The following is a 24432-nucleotide window of genomic DNA, read 5'->3' on the forward strand; positions in this document are numbered from 1 at the left end:
GGCATCCAGAACGTCCCCAGTACACACTTTCCATTGTAAGTGATGATGAACTTTTTGGTGTTACGCGGCTTACAACGAGCATGTAGGTCACCGGAGATTTCTGCCAACGTACGGCGAATGCGCCTGTCTTGTGACTTTTTAAATCGAAACTGCTTAAATGTAGGACACACGATGTAGTAATGGAACGTGTTGGTCAAACAAGAACATGGCAGCGGGGAGGGAGGGAGGGGGGAAAAAAATAATAATGTGGAGAAATGGTTGCACTGTGGCATGGTTTGGGATGGAGAGAATTACAGTTTTAATTCTATAAAATCAAATCCCTCCACTTGGCAATCCTCTTATCCAGTAATCCCCAGGTAGGTTTCAGAGGGCAGCAGGCTCAAACTGCCCAGTGCAGCAACACATCTGCCCTGGTGGCGGGATGATATCACAGGCTGCTGCTCTGTTCCCCCAATGAAGGCTTTAAATGGACACTGTCTAAACAGACGCTGGACCAAATGGCTAAACTGTAGCCTTTGGTAAGTAATGGCGATCGCTGTTGTACATACATTTGCTAATATCAGCCCTGGTTGGATGGGTTTCCTGGCTGGTGGCAGCATGAATGAAATCTATACAGTAGATTAGTGATTTAAACTTAAAAAGCAAGTTGTGCAATTAGTGCATGACGCAATACATGTAACACAGTCAAAGAAGAGAGAGACGGCCCTAAAGTTATATATCTTACTGACAAAAACACTAGTTTTCAAGGGATGATAGGTCACGTGCTTGTGTTGATGACACTTGGAGTGTAAGATCAGGATCTTGAGAGAGTGTGAAGTAGGAAAAAGTACTGTGTGTGGCTTTGTTTTGAGCTGTTTCCTTGTGATACTCCTGAGCATCTCAAGGTTTAGGGCTCTCTCAAAGCCAAAATGAGGACTGTAAAACATTTTGAGTGAAAGGTCAGTCCACTATTAACTGAATAGTAATGATAAACCTCATATGTCTTTTTTTCAAGACCAACTTTCTCTAGTAGCACTGATCCTTTACTGTTGTTGCTTGCAGTCTTTCACCTAGATTCACAACATTCATTAACGTTTCCAGTCATAAAGCATCCGCTGCATGGCAGATGCTATTTTTTGCCATCGTGTTGGGAAACACCAATTCCCAGGGCAAAAAAACTCAACTCAAACTAAAAACAAAAAAAAGCCAGAATGGCATTCTTCTCTGGCATTTTGACAACACCAACAAGAGAATAATGATACCTCCCTTACTCTCCCATGCTCTCATTTTCATGCTCTGTTTTTAGAGATAACAAATCCAGCTAAAAATATAAAAAGAAATCCTACATTTGGCATCCTTTCTGTGCTGGTTGCAAGCATCCAAATCTCTTTTCTGTGTACTGTAAATATGGCCGACTATGTGGGAAGACCCCTGACCTGTTGTGACTTTGACATATGGCCACTACTACTGCAGCACTTCACGCCACATTAATAAGGAGCCCGGAGAGAAGCTGGCCACAACTGGCCGACCATATCCCCATAATCCATATTCTCCACCACTTAGCTGTATCCACACCCAGTTCAACACCAGTCATTTCAGTGTGAGATTAGTGGGCCGGATAGAAAATCTTAATCTGCCTGAGAGAGAGAGAGAGAGAGAGAGTATAAGGAAAGAAAAGGAGTGGTGGGAGGGTGGAACATGCATTCCTGCACATACAAATCCCCTGCAACACTGGGTTGTTTTACCTCTGCTTAAACGACGGGTATCCATTTCCTTCTGTTATCAATCAGAATCAAAGGGGTTTAACGCAGCGCCCCGGCCCCATGCTGTTGCCACTAGCAACAGGACACGCGATTCCCCCCTGCAACTGGCTAATCGGGCTCAGAGCAAATCAGAGATCATCCTCTACACATGTATACAACGCTGCTATATGAAATATGTCCCCTTATTTGGGGATTATTAGGAAAATTAACAGCTCAGGACAAAGTAAAGACGGCTGAAGAAGGTGCAAAGAGGAAAAAAAAAATCCTCCTTGACTTAGATGCAAGCAAAAGCTGAGTGTGCATGTATTCTTCTGACAACAGAAAAGTATGGCACATATGTATAAATACACCAAATCCCCACATGAGGACGATATACATCAAATCTCCACATATATATCAATCAACAAGATGGTAAAATCTTGCACTTGCAGAGGAAATAATGTAATTAATTTCATGTCATGTATGCTGACGACTGTCCGCTCCTTACCCTGGTGGAGATGCAGCATCCTGGTGCATTCAGAGGGCACACATGGTAATCCACCAGCACGCTTTCCTCCTGCTCTGCAGCTGCTACCCACTGATCCCGCAGATGATAAAGTTTACATCCACAATGCAGCACTGCCGGCTCTACACTGCTCCCTGCCTGCCTGCCTCTCTACTTGACTGAGAGCAAACTGCCTCTCCTCCCCTTCTCCTCTCCTCTCCTCTCCTCTCTATGTTCCCTCAAGCGCTCAAGATCCTCGCCTCCCTTTCCTTCCTTTACTCCTCGTGGCTTCTGTCTTCTACCCTCTCTGTCTCTCTCAATCTGGCAACATGCGTTGACTCTCCCGACGCTGCTTCCCTCTCCTCTTCCTTCGCACTACATACGCTCTCCCTCTGCGCTACGCTTTCTCTCACTAACACACACACACACGCTCGGAGGCTCCTCTTCACACACACACACACACACACACACACAGAGCGCTTGTGTGCCTGCCCCCCGCCCACCCCGCCTCCTGGCTTTATCTTTTCTCAGAGTATTTCTCTCCTCAGTCTGTCTCCGCTTCTATCTCTTTCTCTCTCACTCTGTCTGTCTCTGTGTATCTCTCTCTGGCTCTCTGACTGCGTCCCTCCTCCTCGGGCTTGCGGGACGTTTAACATGTGTTCAGGGAGTCTGCTGCTCTGCTGCCTCACTGAAGGTGGCTCTTTCCTCAGGGGAGGACTGGGGGGGGTTTGTACGAAGGAGGAGGAGGAGGAGGAGGAGGGGATTTTGGGAGGGGGGGGGGGGGGGGGTGACAACAGTGTCGAGGGGGGTTTAACTCCAACAAGGGGACGTGAGCAGGCAAACCAGCTTGTGATGTTCTACTAACTGGTATCTTTTAGTACAGAGAGGAAAACAGAAGAGGTGACAAAACACAGATAGGGACAAACAAGAAAGAGCTCACTAGAGCAAAACAGAACAACAAAAGCAGCCTGAAAGAAAAAGCCTGTAAGTACGTCCACAATAAAGGGTAAATTATGCTTTGAATGAACTACTCATCTGACCACGTCTAAAGGCAAAAGTGTATTTACTTGTTCCCAGTAACCACATTCAAAGGCAGGGCAAAAAGTCACAGAGAGTGGCTAGAAACAATGAACTGTACAAATGGGTATAATGGTGCATTCTTCCGTACAGTCTCTCTTCAATGGCGTTCATGGTGTTGCGTTCGCTCGTACCACACAAAAAAGTGACAGCAGTGGTGGTGTGTGATGAATGGAAAAAGAGCCTGACGGAGAAGTTTTAACTCAGACAGTTTTGGAAAGTCAGAAAAAATTGTCAGATATTTTGGAAAGGTGCAGGGAGAGAAGGCTTCTGTTAGATGACAACAAGAGCCTTCTTTGAAGCACACTGAGGCCGTAAGCTTGCTTTTTTTTTTTTTTTTTTTTTTTGAAAATGCATCTTTGTCCCTGCATTTTGCCTCTCTTTCCACACAAAGACAGCATTTTTCATCCCCCCCCAAAAAATTGAGCTTTTCAAAATTCGTCTCTCCGGTTCTGAAAGCGCTGCCTGCATGTTTTAGTCAGGGCAGTGAAAACGGAGCGTTTTGGAAAAAACAACAAAGCGAAAGAAAGAGAATGCCCCCGACAAAAGACAGATAGAGACAACCGAGGAAGAAATCAAGATCAAGAGAGCGAAGGACAGAAAGTGAAAGCCAGAGGAGAAAAAAAAAAAAAGACTGAGAAAGAAAGAGAGAGAGAAGTGCTTGGGTCTGCCTGGGCCGAGTGACGGACCGGGCTCCAGCCCATCTGCCGCAATCACAATCAGTCTCAGCTGAATGGCTGTGACAAACTGCAGCCTGGAGCCCGCAGCCTCAACCAGGCAGGACGCCTGCGAGGACTGAGGGAGATGAGAAGGGGGGAGGAAGAGGCAGAAGAGAGGAAGGAGGGGGGACACTCTCTATTGTCTGCTCCCCAATAGGACCAGTGCGAGAGGGGGCGGGCACCGGAGGGGTGAAAGGGGGAATTAAAAGGGTCCCGGTGACAGGAGCGCTCAGTTAAAGAGGGGAAAGAAAGGAACGGGCCTGACTTAGAGCTGAGGCCATCGCTGCCACTTTGCCCCGCATTCACTGTCACTAATGTGCTAAATGAACAATGACACTAACCATGTGAGAAAATTAGTTTGCAGGAGGATGGAGGAGCCTGGAGAGGGACGGGGACGGCTGGATAACTTCAAGATGAGGAAAGGTGGAGTGAGATGAGAGATAAACATGTGGTGATGAGTTGGCCCCCTTCGAGATTCACAGGAAGATTGTTTCATGCTGGGAATTCTGGCATCACCCGACGAGCGATCATAAAAAATTGACATGTCCCGTCACGTTCCCTTTATCAGATGTCTTGTAAAGCTGGCTGCCACATTCTCATTTGTCATCATAAAACTCACAGAGAGATTCATGATGCCTCATGATTTGCGCATATGACCGAAATGTCATGCGGAGGGGTAATTCTGTTTATCATAAGCGCAGCTGTCTCGCAAGCAAATCTGAATATAGAGCAAGCGTGATTTGATTCTAAGAGCAGGTGGTCACCAATTAGACACCATTGTTCCGTTCGGGTAAAAAAAAAGACAAATGGACGGCTGAGTCAGCACTAACACATACATATGCGGCGTAATCAAGAAATATTGAAGGCGGTGTTCCATTCTAATTTGATTTGAGCGGCCGGCGGCGAATCGTTGAGCGATGGTTCTCCTCTGCAGGGCGACAAATAGACATCAGAGTCTGTCGGTGCCCTGATGTCCCAGAACACCCCTGTTTCCTTTAATCAGGAAACATGTAATGCTTAGTTTCATTTTCTACTAGTTTAACTGGGAGTGTTGGGATGTGTGCGTGTTTATATGTTACCGCGATTGTATTCGCCATCTGTGAATGCATCGTGTGTGTGTGTGTGCAAGGGTTTACAACCGGAACAGTGCAAGTAATATATGGGTTTGTCCATTTATGTGACGATAAAAGTGTGAACATCACTGTGTGTGTGTGCGTATTTGTGGTTGTTGTGTATGTATATACAATATGTGCATGTTACTATACAGCATAAAGGTGTTTACAACCATAGTTAAGTGATTGCATTGTATGTGAGTGTGTGTGTGATTGTGTCTCTGTATTTGTAATATTCATGCATGTACGAGCGTGTGCGTGCGCGTGTGTGTGTAAGTGTGTGTCGGGTCCTTGTGCTGAGTGATCTGCTGAGCTCATTAAGGCGCTGCTTATTGCTCTGCCAGGGGTGTCAGTGACAGATTCCACTGTTTGGAAACACTTGGCCGCCCACACAGCCAGCCTGGCTCCACCACTGTCACACACACACACACGTGCACACACACACACACACACAGGGGCTAGGTTAGCATTCCACAGGGAGGAGGGGGGAGGTGAGGGAGGGGGGGTGCACAGGGAAGGAGACAGGACGGTGCTGGGACAGTGGCTGGAGGGACGGCGGGTCGATATGGATTTGTAATGTGGTGCAGGGTGGTCTGGGAGAAAGGGATGCTGGTGGTTGTGGCTGTATGGTGTATGTTTGCGCACATGCGAGTGCGCACAAGCACCTTTGAACTGCAGTGTACAGTGGCCTGGATTAAAAGATGCAAGTGGTTGTGGCAGTAAGTGTGCAGTGGTGGGAGAAGTAATTAAATCCTTTACTGAAGTGTGAGTTTTTTGTGACCTTATTTGATTTTTGAGACAATAAAATTGAACTTCTGAACTAGTACATACTGATTTTCTCAGCAAATACTTAAGTTTAATGTAAGGTTGTGTTGGTACCACTGCAGGGTTGTCTGGAAAAAAGAAAGTTTAACTTGTACATTTGCTGCAACAAAATAACATCCAGTCACACCTCGGATTGGCTGATCAAATATGGATAAGTCTGCATTCCAGGTCGAAAGTTTACCTCACAATCAATGAGATAATTGAGCAAATGACTTCCGGTGTGAACATTTTCCAGAAAGTACTTTGTTTTGTTGTCAGGTAGGTCTTCAAGGTCAACGCTGTGTTAAACAAACTGGACTGAACTGGGTCGTGTTTCATCACAGCGCTATATTTGGTCTAAAGACGGTCTAAAAGTACTAATTCTTTAATTCTGGTGTTAAATTATTGATGCATTAACACGTGGGGGGAATGTTAATGTTGCAGCTGGTCCAGTTGGAAGTAAATTTAACAACTTTATCCATATGTTGGATAGTAGCAAAGTATCACATATAAGAGTTTATGATGCTTTCAATGTAAAATCTTTAAATACTCAAGTACCTCAAAACTGCCCTCGAGTAAGAGTAAATGTACTCAGTTACTCTGTGTGTAGTTATGTGTGAACATCCTGCTCAGGGCTCCGGCCATCAGCCACACTTTCCCTCCATGACATTAATCCCCTGCAGCTTGATCACAGATGAGTGACCAGAAGCGGCCGGAGGAGGCCAGCATGCGTCCCTTGAGCTCATTACCCGACCGCTCCATCCCGCCGCCGTCTAGGTGTGTGTTCCAGGGGCAGACATTAATCACACAGGAGTAGAAGAAGCAAAACGTTGTTTCCTTCCCGTCTGTCCTGCGCTCTAAAGGCGATTAGTGTGTATGCGGTGTTTAAGCTTAGACATGCTCCTGAGAACAGCTATTTAATGTCTGATACAACTCAGGAAAAGTAAGGGGTGTAAAATCATTTGGAAACACATCAGAGGTACTACTGGTGGTTACAATCCAGCGAGGAGATATTTAGCTGTCAACATGGCTAGACTCTTTTTCGGGAAGGGGAGGTGTGGGGGGGGGGGGGGTGTGAGGGTGATTTCTGCATCAAGACGAGCAAAGGAAATGCCAAGCTGTAGACAGGCAGCGTGTTTGTTTACCCAACACAAGCCCGCTCAGGATCTACACCGCTCAAAGCGGCAAACGCCCAGACAGATGCAAATCACATGATGGGTCACGCTGAAAGAGCCCCCTCCAGAGACTCTGTGTGTGTGTGTGTGTGTGTATATGTGTGTCATTTAACTTCTGTGTGGCAAGATGAAGTGTGTAATACAATGAAAGCGATAATGCACCTCCGTCATGTTTCATTAAGCAGGGGGGGGATGGGGGCGGGACGATACGCGGGACGGTGGGTCCAGCGAGACATCATCAGCGGGCGAGATTCGTGGAACTCAGGAAATGCTTAAAGTCATTAAGACTGGAATAAGCAAGATTAACACTGATGGAGTTAATCTTTAATTATTCTTAAGTAAATCTTTAAAAATTACTTGAGCATTTCTTGTGTGATTACAGTAAACAAATGGGACTATTGTAGAGTGGCTAATTGCAGTGGTACCCTCTATTACACCAGTGGTAATGGAAGTGTTTGTCAAAATTAAGGCCACATTTTCACAATCACAAAACCCCAGACAAAACAGTGCATTCCCTTTGTGCCATAAAGCGACCAAACGGACTTTCCCTTCCCCCCTTATGTAAAATTATGGTGTACAGACCAAAAGTGGCTAACTTTTTGCTTACTTTTTCTGTCTCAGATTTGATGCGGTAGTAGTATATTCATATTTAAATGCAAATAATTTAACAAGGAACTTCTAAAATGTTCCTAATTTGTGTCGTAAAGCGTCCAAACTGATCATCCCGAAAATCAGAAGTGGCAGTAGAGATTAATAGACGTGTTTATGATAATAATATCATCTCAAAAATAATGTGGTGATACTTAACTGATGTTGACATGCAATACCTTTAACGAGACAGTCTAAAAATCTTCCTGTTTTGTGCCATAAAGCAACAAAGCACTTTTTTTTTTACCACAACTCAGATCTGAAGAAAGAACTAGTACAGACAGAAAAGTTGAAGTTGACACAACACTTGTGGTGTCTCAAATCTGTGTGGTAATAGTTTATTTATACCTAAATGCAACATTTTTAATTATGCAGTCGGCAAATTCCCCTATTTTGCGCCATAAAGCAACCAAGTAGAATTCCCCTAAAATCAGTCTTTGTTGTACACAATGTAAAATGTTGTATACAGCCAAAACAATACAATATTTTCATGACGTAGAAATGTTAACAGTCTGTTTTTACTTTGGTGTGTTTCAAAGTCAATGGCCTGTGTATCGACCACCTGCATCAAAGTTAGGATTTTCTTTTTCAATACCTATGAGTCTCAAAATGTGTTAGGTTATATCACTCTAGTGGTTGTTTTATTTACTTAAAGAAACGTCAGATTTTACAAACCATCACTACATCCACAGTCTCGTATGACAAACCCGCTTAGTACTGCGGTGTTGTAAATTTCACAAATTTTCACCCTTTCCTGTTTCTTCATAGAGTTCGGAGGATGTTTTCCAAAGAGCCCTGAGCTGGAGGTAAATAGCGTAGATGCAACCACTGTGACTTCCACCAGCCAAAACCACACGGGATCTATCAACAATCCAACCGCACAGGATCTATCAACAATAAAAAAAAAAAACCACACAGGATCTATCACTCTTCTTATCTTAAAGTGAGGATGTTTTCCAAAACGCTTTGCAGCACATGTGTTAGCCAAAATAACTGCACGCTTTCATGAGCACAAAAGGAGTCGAAGCACATTCTCCTGAAGCTGATCTTGATAATAAAAAAAAATCCTTTCATTGCACAATGAAGAAGAACTCAACTGAAGTTAATAGACCTGAATGTTGAGGTGAACTTTCATTTAATCAAAGGGTACGACTGACAATGCCAGGGGTGACTCAATCAGATAAGAAAATTTAAATATTCTGAACCCATGCATAATTATCCTGTAGTGCTTTTCTTACTGCACAAGACATGAAATTAGTGTCTGAGAACTCGCTTAGACAAACAACAGTGGTAATTAGCCATTATGCAAGACCCCACTGAAAAGGCTCAGCCCTTAAACACAACTAATTGCTTCTAGGAATGCAGATAATACCTCATTTAATCCAAATGCCAAGAATACATATCACAAGTCCTATAAAACACAGCATATCCATGTTGTGAAACCACTACATCTACGCTAGCAACAATAAAATTGTGTTTATTGCAGCATTTTATCTGCAAGGAAAGGATATATCCATTGTGCTATGTTTATTTTTTTTCTGAATAAGTGCGGTAGACAGCCAGTTAGCGTCATACTTAACCTTGACTGCATCAGAAAGAGAAACATGTTGGTGAATGATATGCGGAGAGGGAGGCAGTGCAGGGTGGGGGGATGGGGGGGGGGCAGGTATACTGTAGCACTGCTGTGCATGGGAATGCAGCACTGTGACCAGCAATGAAACGACCTTGAGGGAGCATCGGTAAAAGGCTTCATTAACCCGTTCGATTAACCTCTTCCTCTCGTAAGCTCCATAAAACTGATGCATGTATTTAGCCAGGCTTGGACTTTCCACATGAATCAGAGCTGGAGCGTTTGGCATTTACAGGACTGGTGAGACAAGTGTGTCCCCACGGCCAGACAAGAGTTAGTGAATTCTCACGTAGATAAACTAGCGAGTGTTGACTTGTTCCACGGCACCGGTGACGTCACTCCCTTAACTAATTGTTTCAGGGAGTTATACTTATACTTATAGTAAAGATTCTACTGCACATTAACAACTAAACGACATGTTGCGCAGCCTTTTCGCTACAGATAGAGCACATTAAAAGAAATTAATTACATCTTGTTTCCGCTTCAGATTGGTCATGGCGCGTGCCACTAAAATCAAGCATGTTTTTATTCAAATCACAAAGAAATCATGAGGAAAATACCCGCTGATTTCAAAAGGTTTATACTCTAAATTCCAGCAGTGCCTGAAGGTTCTGATGAAGGTTTCACGGATTGATTTATTTACCCACTGAAGGCTCTTTGAGATATTCTGTAGTCTGGGCTCCTGGGCTGTAAAGTGACCTCTAATGGATGGATTAGGCTAAGTCATTCACTTCAGAGGGCACACAAATATACTTTGGGAGTGTATTAGATCTCTTTGGAGCTTAGCATGATCAAATCATTGCATTAGACCGGTCAACTTATCCAATTAAAGTTGTAAAATGCACGGCTCTCGCCCAAGCGAGACGGCAGATCCTTGGGGCGCTGCAGGGTTTGCGGGAGGTTGAACCCTATCCACCTCCTCATCGACAGAACAGGCCTCACCACATACTTCAGCTGAGGATTACAGCCTTTCATCTTGCTCAGACTGCCAGCAGCACACAGGCGTCTTTGAGGCCAGATATGCCTTGTAGTAACATCAGCAAGGCACAGATTCGTAAAGCGGTTTCCCAGCTTCGTGCTCCTGTGGTCTTTTTCTCTCATGTGTATACAGTCACACGTTTTTTTTTTTTGGTTTTTTTTTCTGCCTCACTTAGCCTCGCCGTCCTCACAGAAGTGCAAGGACATTTTCTTCCATTAGTGTCCCCTGCTGTAATTCAAAAAAATTAAGGAACACTCAAAAGTCTCTGAAAGTGCTTTGTGAGTCATTTTTGAAGTCTTTAACTTCACTGGAAATAAATGTTGCCATTTGTACTGACAAAAGGGATCAGTGGCTGAAAAACTCTGTAATCTTAACAGCTTAAACAATTAAACTAATCCAAATGACAGTAATGGATTTACACTGATGAAGGACAGGCATCTAAAAATAAAACTACGCTTTATAAACCAATAAATTCAGTCTTTTAACATAGTTGCTCTCCAAAATGACAATCCAAAAACCTCAAAACCATCCTCATCTGGTCAGGCAAGGACAAATAGGCAGAAATGTGGAGCAGTTACAGGACAAAACTGATCAATTTCTACCCACAGGCAAATTCACTTACACAAAGAAAGTCCTATTACCTATAATCCCTCTGCTAAGCACACATCTGATCTGACCTCCACTCTCTATCTCTACCGTCTTCGAAGCGCCGTTGCTCTATGAACATGACAAATAGCTTATTGATCAGCAGATGTCGTCGCTAACGTCCCTTCGGCTTGGGCTGCAGCTGCAGCGGCGTGCTCCACGCAACCTGTCCTAAGTTGTATGGATCTCCAGCTGAGTCCCCTGCCTCCCCCCCCTCCTCCTCCTCCTCCACACCTCCCCACCTCCCAGTCGCTCTGAGCGGGGGCCCCCCTGCCTGCCGGCCACCCTCCTCCTCATTCCTTGTCCCTCCCTGTCCTCTAAGGTGTTGAAGGGGTCACAGACAAACACCATCTGCTCCAGCAGGCAGAAAGTGGCAGGTGAGGCCAGCTCCTGGACATGTGACCCCGATACTGGCCAGCTATGGCACGCTTGACCCACTAAAAAACAAGGTCAAAAGAAGATTCAGAGAAAAACAAACACCAGCTCAGCACAGTGACAAATCAAGAGTGTGGAAAATGGATGGGGAGTGGGAAAAAAAAAAAAATCTAATCTACATTGTTTTAATCCACAGGGAAGATTACACAGTCACGGTGCCTTGACACAGCAGCTTGTCAGAAAGAGGTCATGCAAACTCACTCCCCGCCCGTCATGCTTTTTAGCGCTGCAGAGCATCCATATGTCCCTCCCACACATGTCTGTCACTCAGCAAGGAGAAATCTTTAATAAACCTTTCCTTCTAACATACAACTGTGTGCTTACCAGCATTTCTAGGCCACCTCTAATGATATTGTAGGCTTTTAAAACGACATTTGATGTTTTTTAATGAGAGCGAACTGGAAACAAAATGATGAATAAGTGGAAACCCCGGGTCAGCGTCCGACTGTACGTTGCATCTGATGTTGCCTAATTTGGATTTGCTCCATCTGATGTTGACACTGTGCCGTGGAGCTTTTGTTTCTGTCTGTCAAGGACGTGGTCACATTGAATAGAGGGAGCAGGGAAGCCCGGCCAGCATCCCACTGGGGTTTTGTGCTCCATCGAGCAATGATGCTGCGACTGATTTCGAGAGACGGTGTTTGTGAGTGTGTACGCGCTGGGCTACAGGACGTTGAGGATACACAGCAGATGCTTTTGACGTACAATCAAAAACAAGCTGAAAATTAGATTCATATCATTAAAAATCTATCAAACACTCACCACCTGTAGGTTTGAAAGGTGCGCACAGCTGCCATCCTCCACAAAAAAACTGGCGACAACATAATATTGTATGTTTATTTGACACAACAAAAGGACATTTTGATAAAACTACATCCTCCATGACGGAAAAACATAGTCTGGTTTAAAAAGAAGTCATAATTGTCCAATCTGTGTACTTCGCCGGTGTGAAACTACCCTATAATATGGTACAATGAGGGACATGAATGCATTGGGTCACTGGGTCATGAAGTAGGGATGCAGGGAACTAGAGGAATGTAAGGGCTTCTCTTTCTCCTCTTGACGGATTGATGGGCCCCATATTCTGAGGGGTGGAGGGACACATCCACTGTGTTGTGAGATGCTGCCTAATAAGGGGAAGGAGGCGTTTTTTGGGGTTTTTTTTGTAACTTGCGCTGTGTTTTAGCTGAACAAAAGCCTTTGTGAAGTCATTTATCACTGTCGCCACTCTGAATCAAACAACACTGGAAAAGAAATGAGTGCAAATCCTGTCTGGTGGTATGTTGTTTCTAAAAACTGTGTGCTTCAAAGACATGAGGGATTTTTCAAAGCGCAGGCTGTATATGCGCCGGTTTGTTTACAACGTCTAGATTGTGGCATCTCGGCTGTGCAAAAGCTCTTTTAGTTGTATTCGTCACTGTATCCTCTGGAAGACAGAAAGAAGGACCGGCGCTCAATGGTGACTGATATTGTCTTCGTTATTATCACTTGCCCTCAGCCAAACTTTAAACCACAAACCCATCAGCATGTGATGAAGTCTTATCTGATCCTCAATTGAAAAGGATCCACTTCAAATGGCAAATCCTACTTTAAGTTCAAAACATGTTTACACCATACAACTTGTCCATTGAATTAAATCCAGCTTCAGGACACAAATGGTATCCAGAAAATGAGACGATGGTAAGAAGTACAGTGCTGATTGTGGTTCAGACAGCCACTCCAATTCTTTGGAGTCAGTACAAGTTCACGGCTTTGAAACTAGTTGGATCAGTCCCTACAAAGACATTTTGGTCGTCCTAAGTGGCTATCAGGTCACTCCGGGTGTCACCGAAGATGACTCCCCTGTCTTATAAAGAGGGGTGGGAATGACTTAGACGGGAGGGTCATTCCTTTACACATCACTTCCTTTATTAAGGGGCTACCCTGGCCTAGTAAAGGGGATGGTCAGTGGTCATTCATCCCCCCTAGCCACCCACCCTGAGACCCCTATCCCCCTATGTCCAACCCCCAGCCCCTCTCTGCTCACTCAGGGGGAAAATTACTTTGAGTCGGGGGAATACAGCTCCATTGAGATGGAGAGAGGGTTGTACAAAGGAGGGTGAAGTTTAAAAAATTGTCTCTCTTTTCTATTGGGGGCGGTGCATCACTGGAAGGGCTAGGGCGATAGGAGCATGGAGGGGACAAGGTCATTAGATTGGCATCTCCATAAGCTCTTCATTCCCATTGTCTGGGCAAATCCACTCCAAAGGACCTCCATGAGAAATGCCCCCAGTCAACCCCACACTGGGCCCAGAATCTCCCCTTTTGTCTGCCACTTTTTAGTGTGCTTCCAACACAAAAAGCATTTCTCAAGAACAGCACACAAAGCTTGGCTCGGGTTCAAAACCAAACAACATTGTTCTGCTGCCTCTGATTGGGAATGGATTGCAGGCAGCTGCTGATATCCGTAGGCAATAAAACATCTGCCCAAATCTTACCTTCGGACATTGCGGCGCTCCTCCTCAAGCTGTTTGAGAAGCTCATCGATGCATTTGTTGGCGTCCATGTATTCCTGCCAAGAAAAGATGAGAAAAGCCAAAAGTAAGCAATGGGGTCTATATGCAAACACCCACTCTGAATATAGTTTAATTAGAAACACAGGCAGACTACAACCAAGGTCTTCATCCTAAACGTTATCATCTGAGCCAAATAATAACAACCATGAACATTCATTGATCAAATGTGTGCATGAGATGCTGTAAAATCATGACTGGACTGTGTATTTCCTCCGCTTTGTTTTCATAAACGTGTGAAGAACAGCGAACCAGAACTGCGTGCGTAACTCCAGAAGCACCTCTGGGTAACTTCTAACGGCTGGCCCAGAAGCAAGCCCAGCTGTGTAATGTCAGCTGGGAATAGCCCACACTCACAAAACGTGCGCTACTGAGTTACAGCACGGACGAAATGAGCTAAGGCTAAGAGCAGAATGGAAAAAACAGATGTCAGGATTTCTGGGCTATAGCATAATGATTTGCCTCTTAGTCGTCCGACTACATAAAGCACAGGGAGGGGAGGGGGGTTTGCAAATGTAAGAAATAGGCCACATAGGCACGGTACTTCAGCCATCTGGGTTTTCAGACATTTGAGGTCTACCTACAGTACATAACACAGCCAGTTGTAACTTGATGCTGTCAGATCAGTGTGGTGTAGGTCTAAGACTAATTAATTAGATGTTAGCTTGACAGCTCATGACGCATCTCCTGGGTAAACGGTTATCTCAGTGGGACAGATGCTCTCCATTGATTTCTAGACGCTCTGGTCATGTGCTCGCAAAGTGTAATTGAATAATGGGGATTCCCATGAAGAGGTCAGTAGGCCAGGAATCTCACTCTCTGAGAAAAAAAAAGTCATAATATCTGTGAGCCATTTAATGTTTAGCCCTCTGTTTTGACCATACTCATAAATATTCTTTGTGTTTACTGTTATCGCAGCTCCCTTATCCAGTTTTTGTTTCATATTGTTTGTCCCGGAGCATCTATTTTCATTTGCTGCTGTTGTTATCTGAGTTCACTAATTAGTCAGTGGCAAAAATAAAGCCCTTCTGTGAGACAGAAACTGATTCTTTTGAAATATAACTTTTGAAACCACATGAAATTGAAAAACAAACACTGGTGTCTGTATTTTTCTAACTTTTTTTCAGAACCCCTGTTGTGTGTGATGGAAAAAAAAAGGCGTATATGGAAGGGGATTGTTGGAATTGTAAGCTATAGCACAACAAGGCAAACTTCTGGGATAACACACTGTGAATGTACATGGGCTGGATAAAAATAAATGGAACATTTTTACATATAATGCAACCCAAAACAAGAACTGTAGAAACAACATCCTAAAAATATGAGATATTAAACCTCTCTGACACAGTCTCAACAAAAAATTGGTAAGTGTAGCTTTTCCTGTATTTGCCTATTTTTGTATCCACACCCTTTCATTTACTTGAGCCCAAGAACTTTTAATATTTTGTCTGGATTTTGGATTTTGACCTCCCTGTGACCCACCCTGTGGGTCCTGACCAGACTTTCAGAACTGCTGCTATCACTGCATGGGCTTTTTTAACCTGTGGCCTTGAGAGCAAAACTCGCAATAGGCCAGATGTTCAGAAGCAAAGGCTGCTGGTTTAAATACAGTAAGTGCAGTTGTTTTGTGTCCTCGCTTCTCCTTGGGGTGCCGCTCTCCCACTGCTGCCTCTAAAGCAATTACTAACTCACATCTGAGGCTGCCACTCGAATACACCCATCACCCACCAGCTTGCCCCAATGCCAGCAGAAAATGGCAAAGGCCCAGGCTTCCCACCGAGTCGCCAGCCAAGGGCACTCTGGGTGACCATTAGGCAAATACGGCCATCGCCAAAGCACAACAGATCAATGCTTAACAGCACGGGGCCACATTTTCCGATTTTTGTCACACTTTCCACTATATTCCCACAAAAAATTACAACAAAAATAGCATCAACCTCTAATCTTTTAAGCACATTTTTCATTATCATCATCATATCATATCATTGTCATTATCACATCATTAATTTTGGCCTAACCGGTCGGACAAATCTTTCATGTTTGGAAAGCAACCAATTACAGAGCCTAACAACAGTGCCCTGAAGCCATCTGGTAGCCTAAGAGTGCCACAGCACGCAGCCAGAATGCCACTCACACCAAAGCTGAAAGGCCATTAGCGCTCAGTTAAGTTCCCAAAGTTAAATTTACTGTTGGCTCTAACAGCAGTCAATCAATAGTGAAGAGCATGGCAAATGATCATATCCACATTGCTCTTTTGGATTTGTCCTTACTGAGTGGTTGGACAAGGGAGGGGGGGGGGGCTGGTAGCTGTGGCATGTGTTTTGTGTTAAAAAAATATCAGACACTGGTGTTCAGTAATAACAGCAAGGTCTCAAGAAGAAGCCAGTATTACTCCTTGAAGCCCTGCCATCTAATTAAATAAAATGTGTGACTTTTTCCTCAAGCAGACAAAAAAAAAATAACTGTCTGGGTTAAAACGTCTGTCTCCGAAAGACCATTAGCGACACAATCCCGTAATGATTGCTGCACAAAAGGGGACCTTCTTTGTGAAAGCCCCATGTCAGGGGAAATATTTACTGGCCACATCAAACGTGAAGTAAAGCTGCCTAAGTCTGTGTTGTCATCGCGTAGACCTCTCCTAATGACAGGCCACTGAAATAATCCTCAGCACACATGAAGGAATGCAGAGAATGCGGCATGCTTGTTGTCATGTGAAATGGGAGGGTATTTAAAGCGGAGATTTAAAGCATGACTCACATATGTAATGCCGCGTGTTATATCTTCGGCCAGGCATTATTTCTGACGGTTTTACGGCGTGAGTGAAAGCTGCACCGTTCCCACGAGGCCCAGGTACTCACGTGTAGACTGGGAAAAAAAAAAAACTGAATTTACTGACCTGAGACTTTATCTGAGGCATATTTCTCAGGATCAGTGCTCTCACAACCTGTAGTACAGCCAAACAATTCCTTACAGCGGTTAAAACGTCCTAAGAGTTGTAATCTTGTAAGAAGTGCGTTATCACCTACAAAAGGAAGGTGCACTAAATAATAATAAAAAAAGGCTTAAAAATCCTAATGCGCTCACGTCGAGAGCAAGAAGCCATGCACTTAAAGAGTAGACCTTATGGAGACTATGTGGTGAAGTCATTTGAATTAGGTGGCTTTTGATGGGCTGACATGTATTTTCTTATATATATAAAAGTGGGAAATATGCAATATTTTATTAAGATATTCAGCGTCTTTGAATGTCTTCATTTTCATGACGAAAGACAAAGATCTTGTATATTTGATTTCAAAGAATTGTCATTTCTCAGGGTGCAAAATTCTCTAAAATTGCTGCAAAATCTAATTGTGAAGTTATTCTTTATATTTATCTTTATGTTTATTTGTCCTGCAGTCCACCAGCAGATGTAAATGTCACTTTTTTACTCTGAAATTGTATGTAGAATATTGTAAGCCATGTTTAGGTGTTAGGTTTAAGGCAGGGTTACTCACGGTTCCTGTTCAACTGCATATATAACTGAACATTTCATAATATTTAATTAAAAGACAGTATTGGATACTATATTGATTTTTGCTGGTATGATGTGGGCAGGGGCTAAACTCGGGTTAACCTGATAAGTAATGTGTTTGCTGATGTTCCTGCTCTATGATTGCAGGTTCTCCGTAATGTTTATCCGGCCATGTTTACTCATGTGTGTGAGCACGTTTGATAAGGAGCAGCTACCGAGGGGAAGAGCCCCTCCTCCTTGAGCGTGGCTTGAGTCTCGTATCCAGTCCCCTTCAAACTGCTCGTATGCCTTTATGAAATTTTAAAATATGAGCGCCGTCCCCCACTGCTTTGGCACTGAGGAGCGGGGAGGGGAAATACAGAGAGAAAAAAAAAACAACACACTTCTGTGTGAAACCACACAAACATGCAAACAGTCAGACAGACATGCAGACAGACTAGCACACAAACCCCAATGCAATCTGTTTAAGATTAATCGTCCAGATTTTTCAGTAATAAAACATCAGATGTATTATTCATCCATATGAGCACGCTCTGCTCTTTCACACATTCTTGAAGATTAGTAGGGATGGAATCACATCCTAGACAAGCGTCTGGTATAGGCCTCTTTGAAGTTAACTGGAAAAAATAAATAAACCTTAAGCTAGATAAAACTCTGACCTAGTTGCCAGCGAGGTCAGGGTGCGTTCCTTGAAGTTGTTGCAGCAATGAGCTCCCTCCACCACCTTACTGTGTCTGCAGATCAGAGGCTCAGGCTGCAGTTACAGATAAGACACCTTGTAGAGGCCTGCAGCCCCTGTAGTGCGCTCTGGGAATGAGACCCAGCCAAAGACAAGGTCACAACCTCTTCCCTTTCTATCCCTGCAACCCCCCACTCTCCGCACCTACCCATCTCTGCTCACCACGAATTTTGTGCAAACTGATGACATGCCAGTGTGGCCTCTGGGACAGTAAAACCAACTGCAAACCCGGAGCTGCAGGTTTGACGGAAAGGAGAGCCTCCGCACGGGCTGCTGCGAGTCAAAGGTTATGCCAATAGAATGTAAGATTTCTTTCTGGGTGCATTTTTACGGCACACTTGAGAATGAATTATGACAGTGACTTCTCAAGGTGTGAGAGATGTATCACATCTGATATGGCTGTTAGTCTTGGATTCCTGCCAAAGATCTGACTGGGTATGCAGCCAAATAGTGCTGCCATTGAATACCGCAAAGTTTATGTGTGCACCGTTAGCAAAGATGTAAATATAGCAAATTTAATCAGCGTCAATGAAAACGTATTCCCGTGCGCCAATATAATTTATAATGACTGTGATCCTATCATAGTGACGTAATGAACGAATCAGTATGACTAATTGTCTCTGTGTGCAGATTTCTGCAAACCTGCCTCTACTTGTATTGAGTCTGTCCATATCAGCCAGCCTTAGTTAAATTCATTAGTCTTATCAGCATGTTTTGAGGCTCTGCGCTGATGATCCTTCACTGGGAGGTCGTTACTCACATCCCAATGACCTGGAGTCATAATATCAGCTGAGCCATCGGGCTCTCATATCCTCAGACCCTGATAATTCAGCTGATAGCCCAGTGCAAAGGGACAGCTACTCGTGTGATTTCTCATGTGACGAAAAGCTACTGAGATCTGTGTACTGTCAGCTCAGTCTGTAAGAGATGATTTGGTGTCAGGGACGAATGTGATCCGAAATTCTTTTCATCACGCTGAACTGAGGGACTGTTTCTTGCATTTGATGGATTCATAAAGGAAATTGTTGTCTCTCGAGATGACAGAATAAAGATTTAGATGTGGAATGGGCAGAGACACGGTCATGACCTCCAGTCTCTTTGGCTGTACTGCTCTTCTGACAGATCATCTCTCAAGCGAGTGTGTTTATAGAGGCTATCACAGGTCATGGTAACTACGCATTTCATAGTCTATCTATGCAGTATCTCAGCTTAGTATCCCTAGGAATTATGTCCATATCGGACAATTCCATGTTTCACTATTGGCGTCAAATACCAACATTTATTGCCAATGCAGAAAGGAGTAAAACCTTTATGTAGCAAAGCGAAAAGCAAAGGTGTGGAAGTCAAGGGAGTGAACGGTTGTGCAGCATGTCCAACTTTCGTGCAGGAGACAGGAGTATGCATCCCGTCACAGACCTGCAATTAAAGTTTATTTGCCATAACCTTTCATTAAATTTGATCGTACCAGAGTTGCCTTGCTCAGATAGAAGAAATACTGTTTTAAAACCATCAGGTTTTGCAGAATCGTCATCTGCGTCGTCTATGACCTTACCAATATTCATTTTTCAAATAAAAATCATCAAATCAAGCTCTTACTACCTTACAGTTAATGAACTGCCACTCAACAAATGATGCTGAACCAGAGCTGAGCACTATACTGCTTAATTGTACCCAAAACCTCAACGACTGTGATGCTGTGGAGGCTAACACAGTAGCCTTATTGAGCTGAGGACATTCGTGTAACAAATGCCTCCAGTGAGTAGGATATTCTTCATCTGTACCTGCCCCAAATGGAGGAGTGTCGGGGAATATGGATTACTTGAGATACAAAAGGGAGCCTGTTCATCATCTAGGGTGAGTTTCAGCAGTTTGGGTTATCTGATGTTCTTCCTCCAGCAGCACCTACGGCCGGGCCCAGCCCAAACATCAACACCTCGCCACCGTCAGGAATCCAAATCCCCGCAGATTATCTTTCCAAACATTAAGATACGTCCAACGTTCAAATAACCCCCCCCCCCCCACCCGTCTGTTTGGGCTCCTCCTCTGCTCTTTGGGGCTTGACAGAGTGGGCCATTCATGCCTGTTGGGAACAGTGGCAAAGCTGTTTCACGGCGCAAATCTCACAGGGGGAAAGTTGAAAAAGTAGCTGAGGAATGAAATACATCGGATCTGACATCGCTATTCGATCACTTCCACAGAGCTACCTGTGTGGAAGAGCGGGTGAAGGCATCACAGACCCATGCGAGTATGTGCATGCACGTGCACTTCTTGAGTTTGTGTGTTTTAACTGAATCTTTGAATAAAGACACGTCATGTTCTTTATTATCCCAAGCAGGCAAATTTGGGTGACAACAGTTTATATATCAAAATTAAAGTCCTGAAAGATTACACAATGGGCAGAAGAGTTGCTTATAAATTGGCCCTTAGTATATGTCCCAAAATATATACAGAAAAAAGTGAAAGTAAGTGTCCAATGGGTTGTGCATTGGCTGATGGTTGTGGCTAGTTTCGTTCATGGCAAATTGGCTAAAATAAGGACTGAGCAGAGTTTGGCAGAGCAGGGTTATATAAAATTGAATAGTCTTCCTCTCTAGATTTGACGTTTCTCTCAAAAGTCATCACTATCAAGACAGTTTGCAATTATTCGACAGTGCAAATTTATAATGTGGAAGTTCTCTGAAGTAGAATGCAGAAGCACTGTGCGAATTTAATTCAGCTGTGCGACTGAGTCGACCGATTACAACGATCCCACTGAAATTAATCGCGTATTGTTGTTACTTACATGCACTTTATGCTTTTTCCTTTTTGGTATTCTGTTTATTTTGTCATTCTGTCCAGTGTGCTTTGTTGAGATGTGTGTTCTCTGATGCGTGTACTTTTAAATTGGCCCACTGAATAAGGCTGTTTGAATTGAATGGAATGAATGTGACCTAGCCAAAGGCTGGACTGGATTTAGGAACCACCAGGTTTGTAAGCAAATATTCTTTTACTTTCTCATACAAACAGTTATTTATTTTTCCATTTTTGATATCCAGTCCTCTCTCTGTTTCCTTTGTCTCCGTTATCTCTTCCTTTACTGTTTTGTTTTCAGTCTCTGTTTTAAATGTGCAAAAACACACATCAGGGAGGAGCAGTAGAGGAATGCTGCTTTTAGAAATGAAAACAAATATACAGTGTGTCCATGCTGGTACCAATGTTTCCAGACAGGATGGGAATCTAGGAAACAGGGACGCACAGGGGGTAGAAGTCTGCGGTGCGCCTGTGCCCAGATTTTACAAGCCTGGGGGTTGCTGGGTTTTATTATCATCTGGGGGCCAATATTCAGCCAGGTGTACTTGGAGCGGGAGGGAGAGTGGTGATGACAGAAATGAAAAGGAAACCTGGACCTGGCAACCCAGAGGAGCACAGGGGAAAAAAGGGAGGCTGCCATATAGGAGAGAACGAACGCCAGCGAGAGACAGAAAGGATCAGAGAGGTTAGAGTAGACAAGAGCATTAGAGACGGGGGAAGGACATCAAAACTATAAAGAGACACTACATTAAAAAACAGGAAGAAAGAGAGCCAAAGTAGGCTGTAGGTGTTAACATTTTTATATTGTGATTTTGACTTATTACATATTATTACATTTATGTGAATCATACACATGTTCTCTGTTTAACCGGCAGCTTACAAGGCTTAAAAAATGGAAGAAAAAAAAAAAGATCCGCTATGAAGCAAAATAAATACAGTGATGATGATTTTGTGTCAAAGAAGAAGATAAATTTGCCTGATGTATTTTTGTTCTAGAAGGAAAGGGAAAGTTTTCTCCCTTATTTATTTCCATTTCCAATGAGCCCAATAACTTCTGTTTATGATTATTCTGTTTCATCCAGAGAAATTATTTTTCATTCTAACTAGTACAGTTTCTACTGTAAGAGGTCTGAACAAAGACCTTATTGCTTCCAGAAACACACACTGCTTCTGCATTGAACCTCTTTCCCTTTCCGATTTGTCAATACAAAAGTCAAATCATCTAATACTTCCTCTCCCAAATATTGGTTTCCCCATCCACCACCAAACCTGACACAGTGCAACAGCCCTACTGTCCAATCAAGAACCCTGCAGAACCCATCTCCCTTTTACAGCTTAACATAGTAGCCTATATGCGGGACAGTATTCATAGTTTAAGTATGGTAGAATTAAATAACAGCAGCCATTATTACTTTGAAACGAGACAAAGAGCACGAGAAAATGAGAGCGACTCTTTGTAAAGTGACAGGGGAAAGGTTCAGATCAGAGCGCAGTGCTGATGCTAAACAGATGTTGGTTGGTTCACAGGGGGAAGTTGGGCTTCTGTTTATGCAGGCTTTGACAGACAGGCGCCACACCTAACCGCGCCACGCTGTAGCTGAAGCGTTTGCAAGAGCGCGGAGGGTTGATCAAGTAGCAGCGACAGTGTTCCTTCACGGGAAATTAGGCACATTATAGATTGAGCAGAAGCCCTCGAGAGGATCCATTCAGCATTATCTGCATTTTACAGCTCACCTCTCCAGCGTTTCTCGCCTCCTCTCATTACAGTTTGACTGTATGCTTTGTGTCATCATGCTGACAAGTGCTTACTTTACACTCTGTCAAGGAGTAGACTCAAAGACTAGTAGCTCAGTGTTTTTGGGCTTGTAAACGGTGCTGATAGTTACCCAGAATTACAGCTTAAACGGTAAAACGTAGCTCCCAATCTTATTTTTATGACCCTAACTGATGACATCGAGTGAAATCCAAAGAAAGAAAAAAACATTACAGAGTCTGCAAAGTTCAGCTGAGAGGACAGGACAGCATAACATCCCAGGTAACAAATCAAACCCCACAAATACAACAAAGTCTCTTCAGCAACAATCTCATGACCTCCAAGCGTGTGTTTTTGCAGAGATATTTCTTGCCCGGGACGCTTTGTCAGATTCCTTGACATTTCACGTGCATTAGCTTCAGGCCTCAGGTTTATCACAGCTCTCCTCTGTTTAATCCACAAGCTGATTTATTGACGAGGCCTGTCTGCGCGCCGAGTCGGCTGACCCAGGTGCCGGGCAGATGTCGAGGCAAGCGGGCAGGCAAAGCGTTGCATTCCTGCTAGAGAAAGCATTAATGTCAGCTTCTGATTTTCTTCTTTCTCCGTCTTCCTGCCTCAGGATGGGGAACGGAGATTGCCCCTGCAGGCATGCAAGCAACCATAACCGGAGAAATGGTAATGTGACAAGAGGTTTGTTTGCGCTCCTGTCATCCCCAAACCCACCTGTGTCACTCATGCTTATCAGATCCACATTTCCTATCTCACCTGACAGTGATGGAGAGCGGATCAAGATACAGTGGGGAGATTTCTTTTTTAAAAATGGGGGGAGGGAAGGTGTAGATATAGGAATAATAATGAGAAATGTGAAAAGAGATGGGTTGTGGTGACTTTTGACCTCTACTGCAGGACCGAGTGCAATGATAATTCCCGTGGTCATGAATTATTTCTTTGGCGATGCAAGGGGGGGGTTGATCACCGTGTTTTTGCTCAGCGCATCATTCCAGACAGACTGCGGGGGTGGCAGAAGCCTCAGGGTTAAAAAAACAGGCTTGTGACCAAAAGGTTGCCTGTTTGAATCTGAGGGATAACTACAAAATATTTGCATGGGGGAGGTGAATGAGTAATGCACACACTTCCCTAAACAGATAAGTGCCCCTAACCAGCAAAGTGAACCAATGGAGGTTCCCAATAGCCAACTATACAAGGCTGCAGTTGTCCAGGCGTGGGTGGTGTAAATCATGGTAACCCCCACCCCCCAGGCTTTGCTGTAAATAAGAATGCCCTCAATGAACTTCCTTGTTAAATAATAAATTTAAGACAATAGCCTTCTTTGGTAAATGTTCAGCTTATCTGTTGTTCTGAATCTCTGGAACTTAATTCTTAAAGGGTTGATCAATCTCTATAAACAGATATCTGCATATGAATGCAGGCAACGGGACAAGATTTTGGTACTGGAAGCGTTCTGGTTTCCGTTTGTGGTCCGTTTGTAGTCTGAGTAGTATTGACTAATCACGTTTGAGTGGGTTTTGGTTGCATGTCTGTGTGGAGATCAAAACAGGTGGAACGCATTGGCTGAAATGCAATCTCTGAACCCACCGGCTCTCGTCTGACGACAATTTAGCTTTTATTAGGTTTTT

The 24432-nt window shown here is 43.8% G+C and overlaps 1 protein-coding gene across 7 annotated transcripts in view; it reads right to left on the bottom strand.

Annotated features, from left to right (window-relative positions):
• Window positions 1-24432, bottom strand: part of LOC121891792 (nck-associated protein 5-like) — a 136125-nt gene that overhangs the window by 77810 nt on the left and 33883 nt on the right. For 5 of the 7 annotated variants that reach the window (XM_042404358.1, XM_042404363.1, XM_042404361.1 and 2 more), the window contains one exon: window positions 13928-14001. In XM_042404358.1, the coding sequence (XP_042260292.1) occupies window positions 13928-14001 (74 nt within the window). Of the gene's footprint in view, window positions 1-2229; window positions 2675-13927; window positions 14002-16759; window positions 16848-24432 lie in introns of those variants that run through there. The other 2 variants (XM_042404364.1, XM_042404365.1) reach the window with 2 other exon arrangements.

This window comes from Thunnus maccoyii, chromosome 24 (genome assembly GCF_910596095.1).
Source record: "Thunnus maccoyii chromosome 24, fThuMac1.1, whole genome shotgun sequence".
NCBI classification, from domain to species: Eukaryota; Metazoa; Chordata; class Actinopteri; order Scombriformes; family Scombridae; genus Thunnus; species Thunnus maccoyii.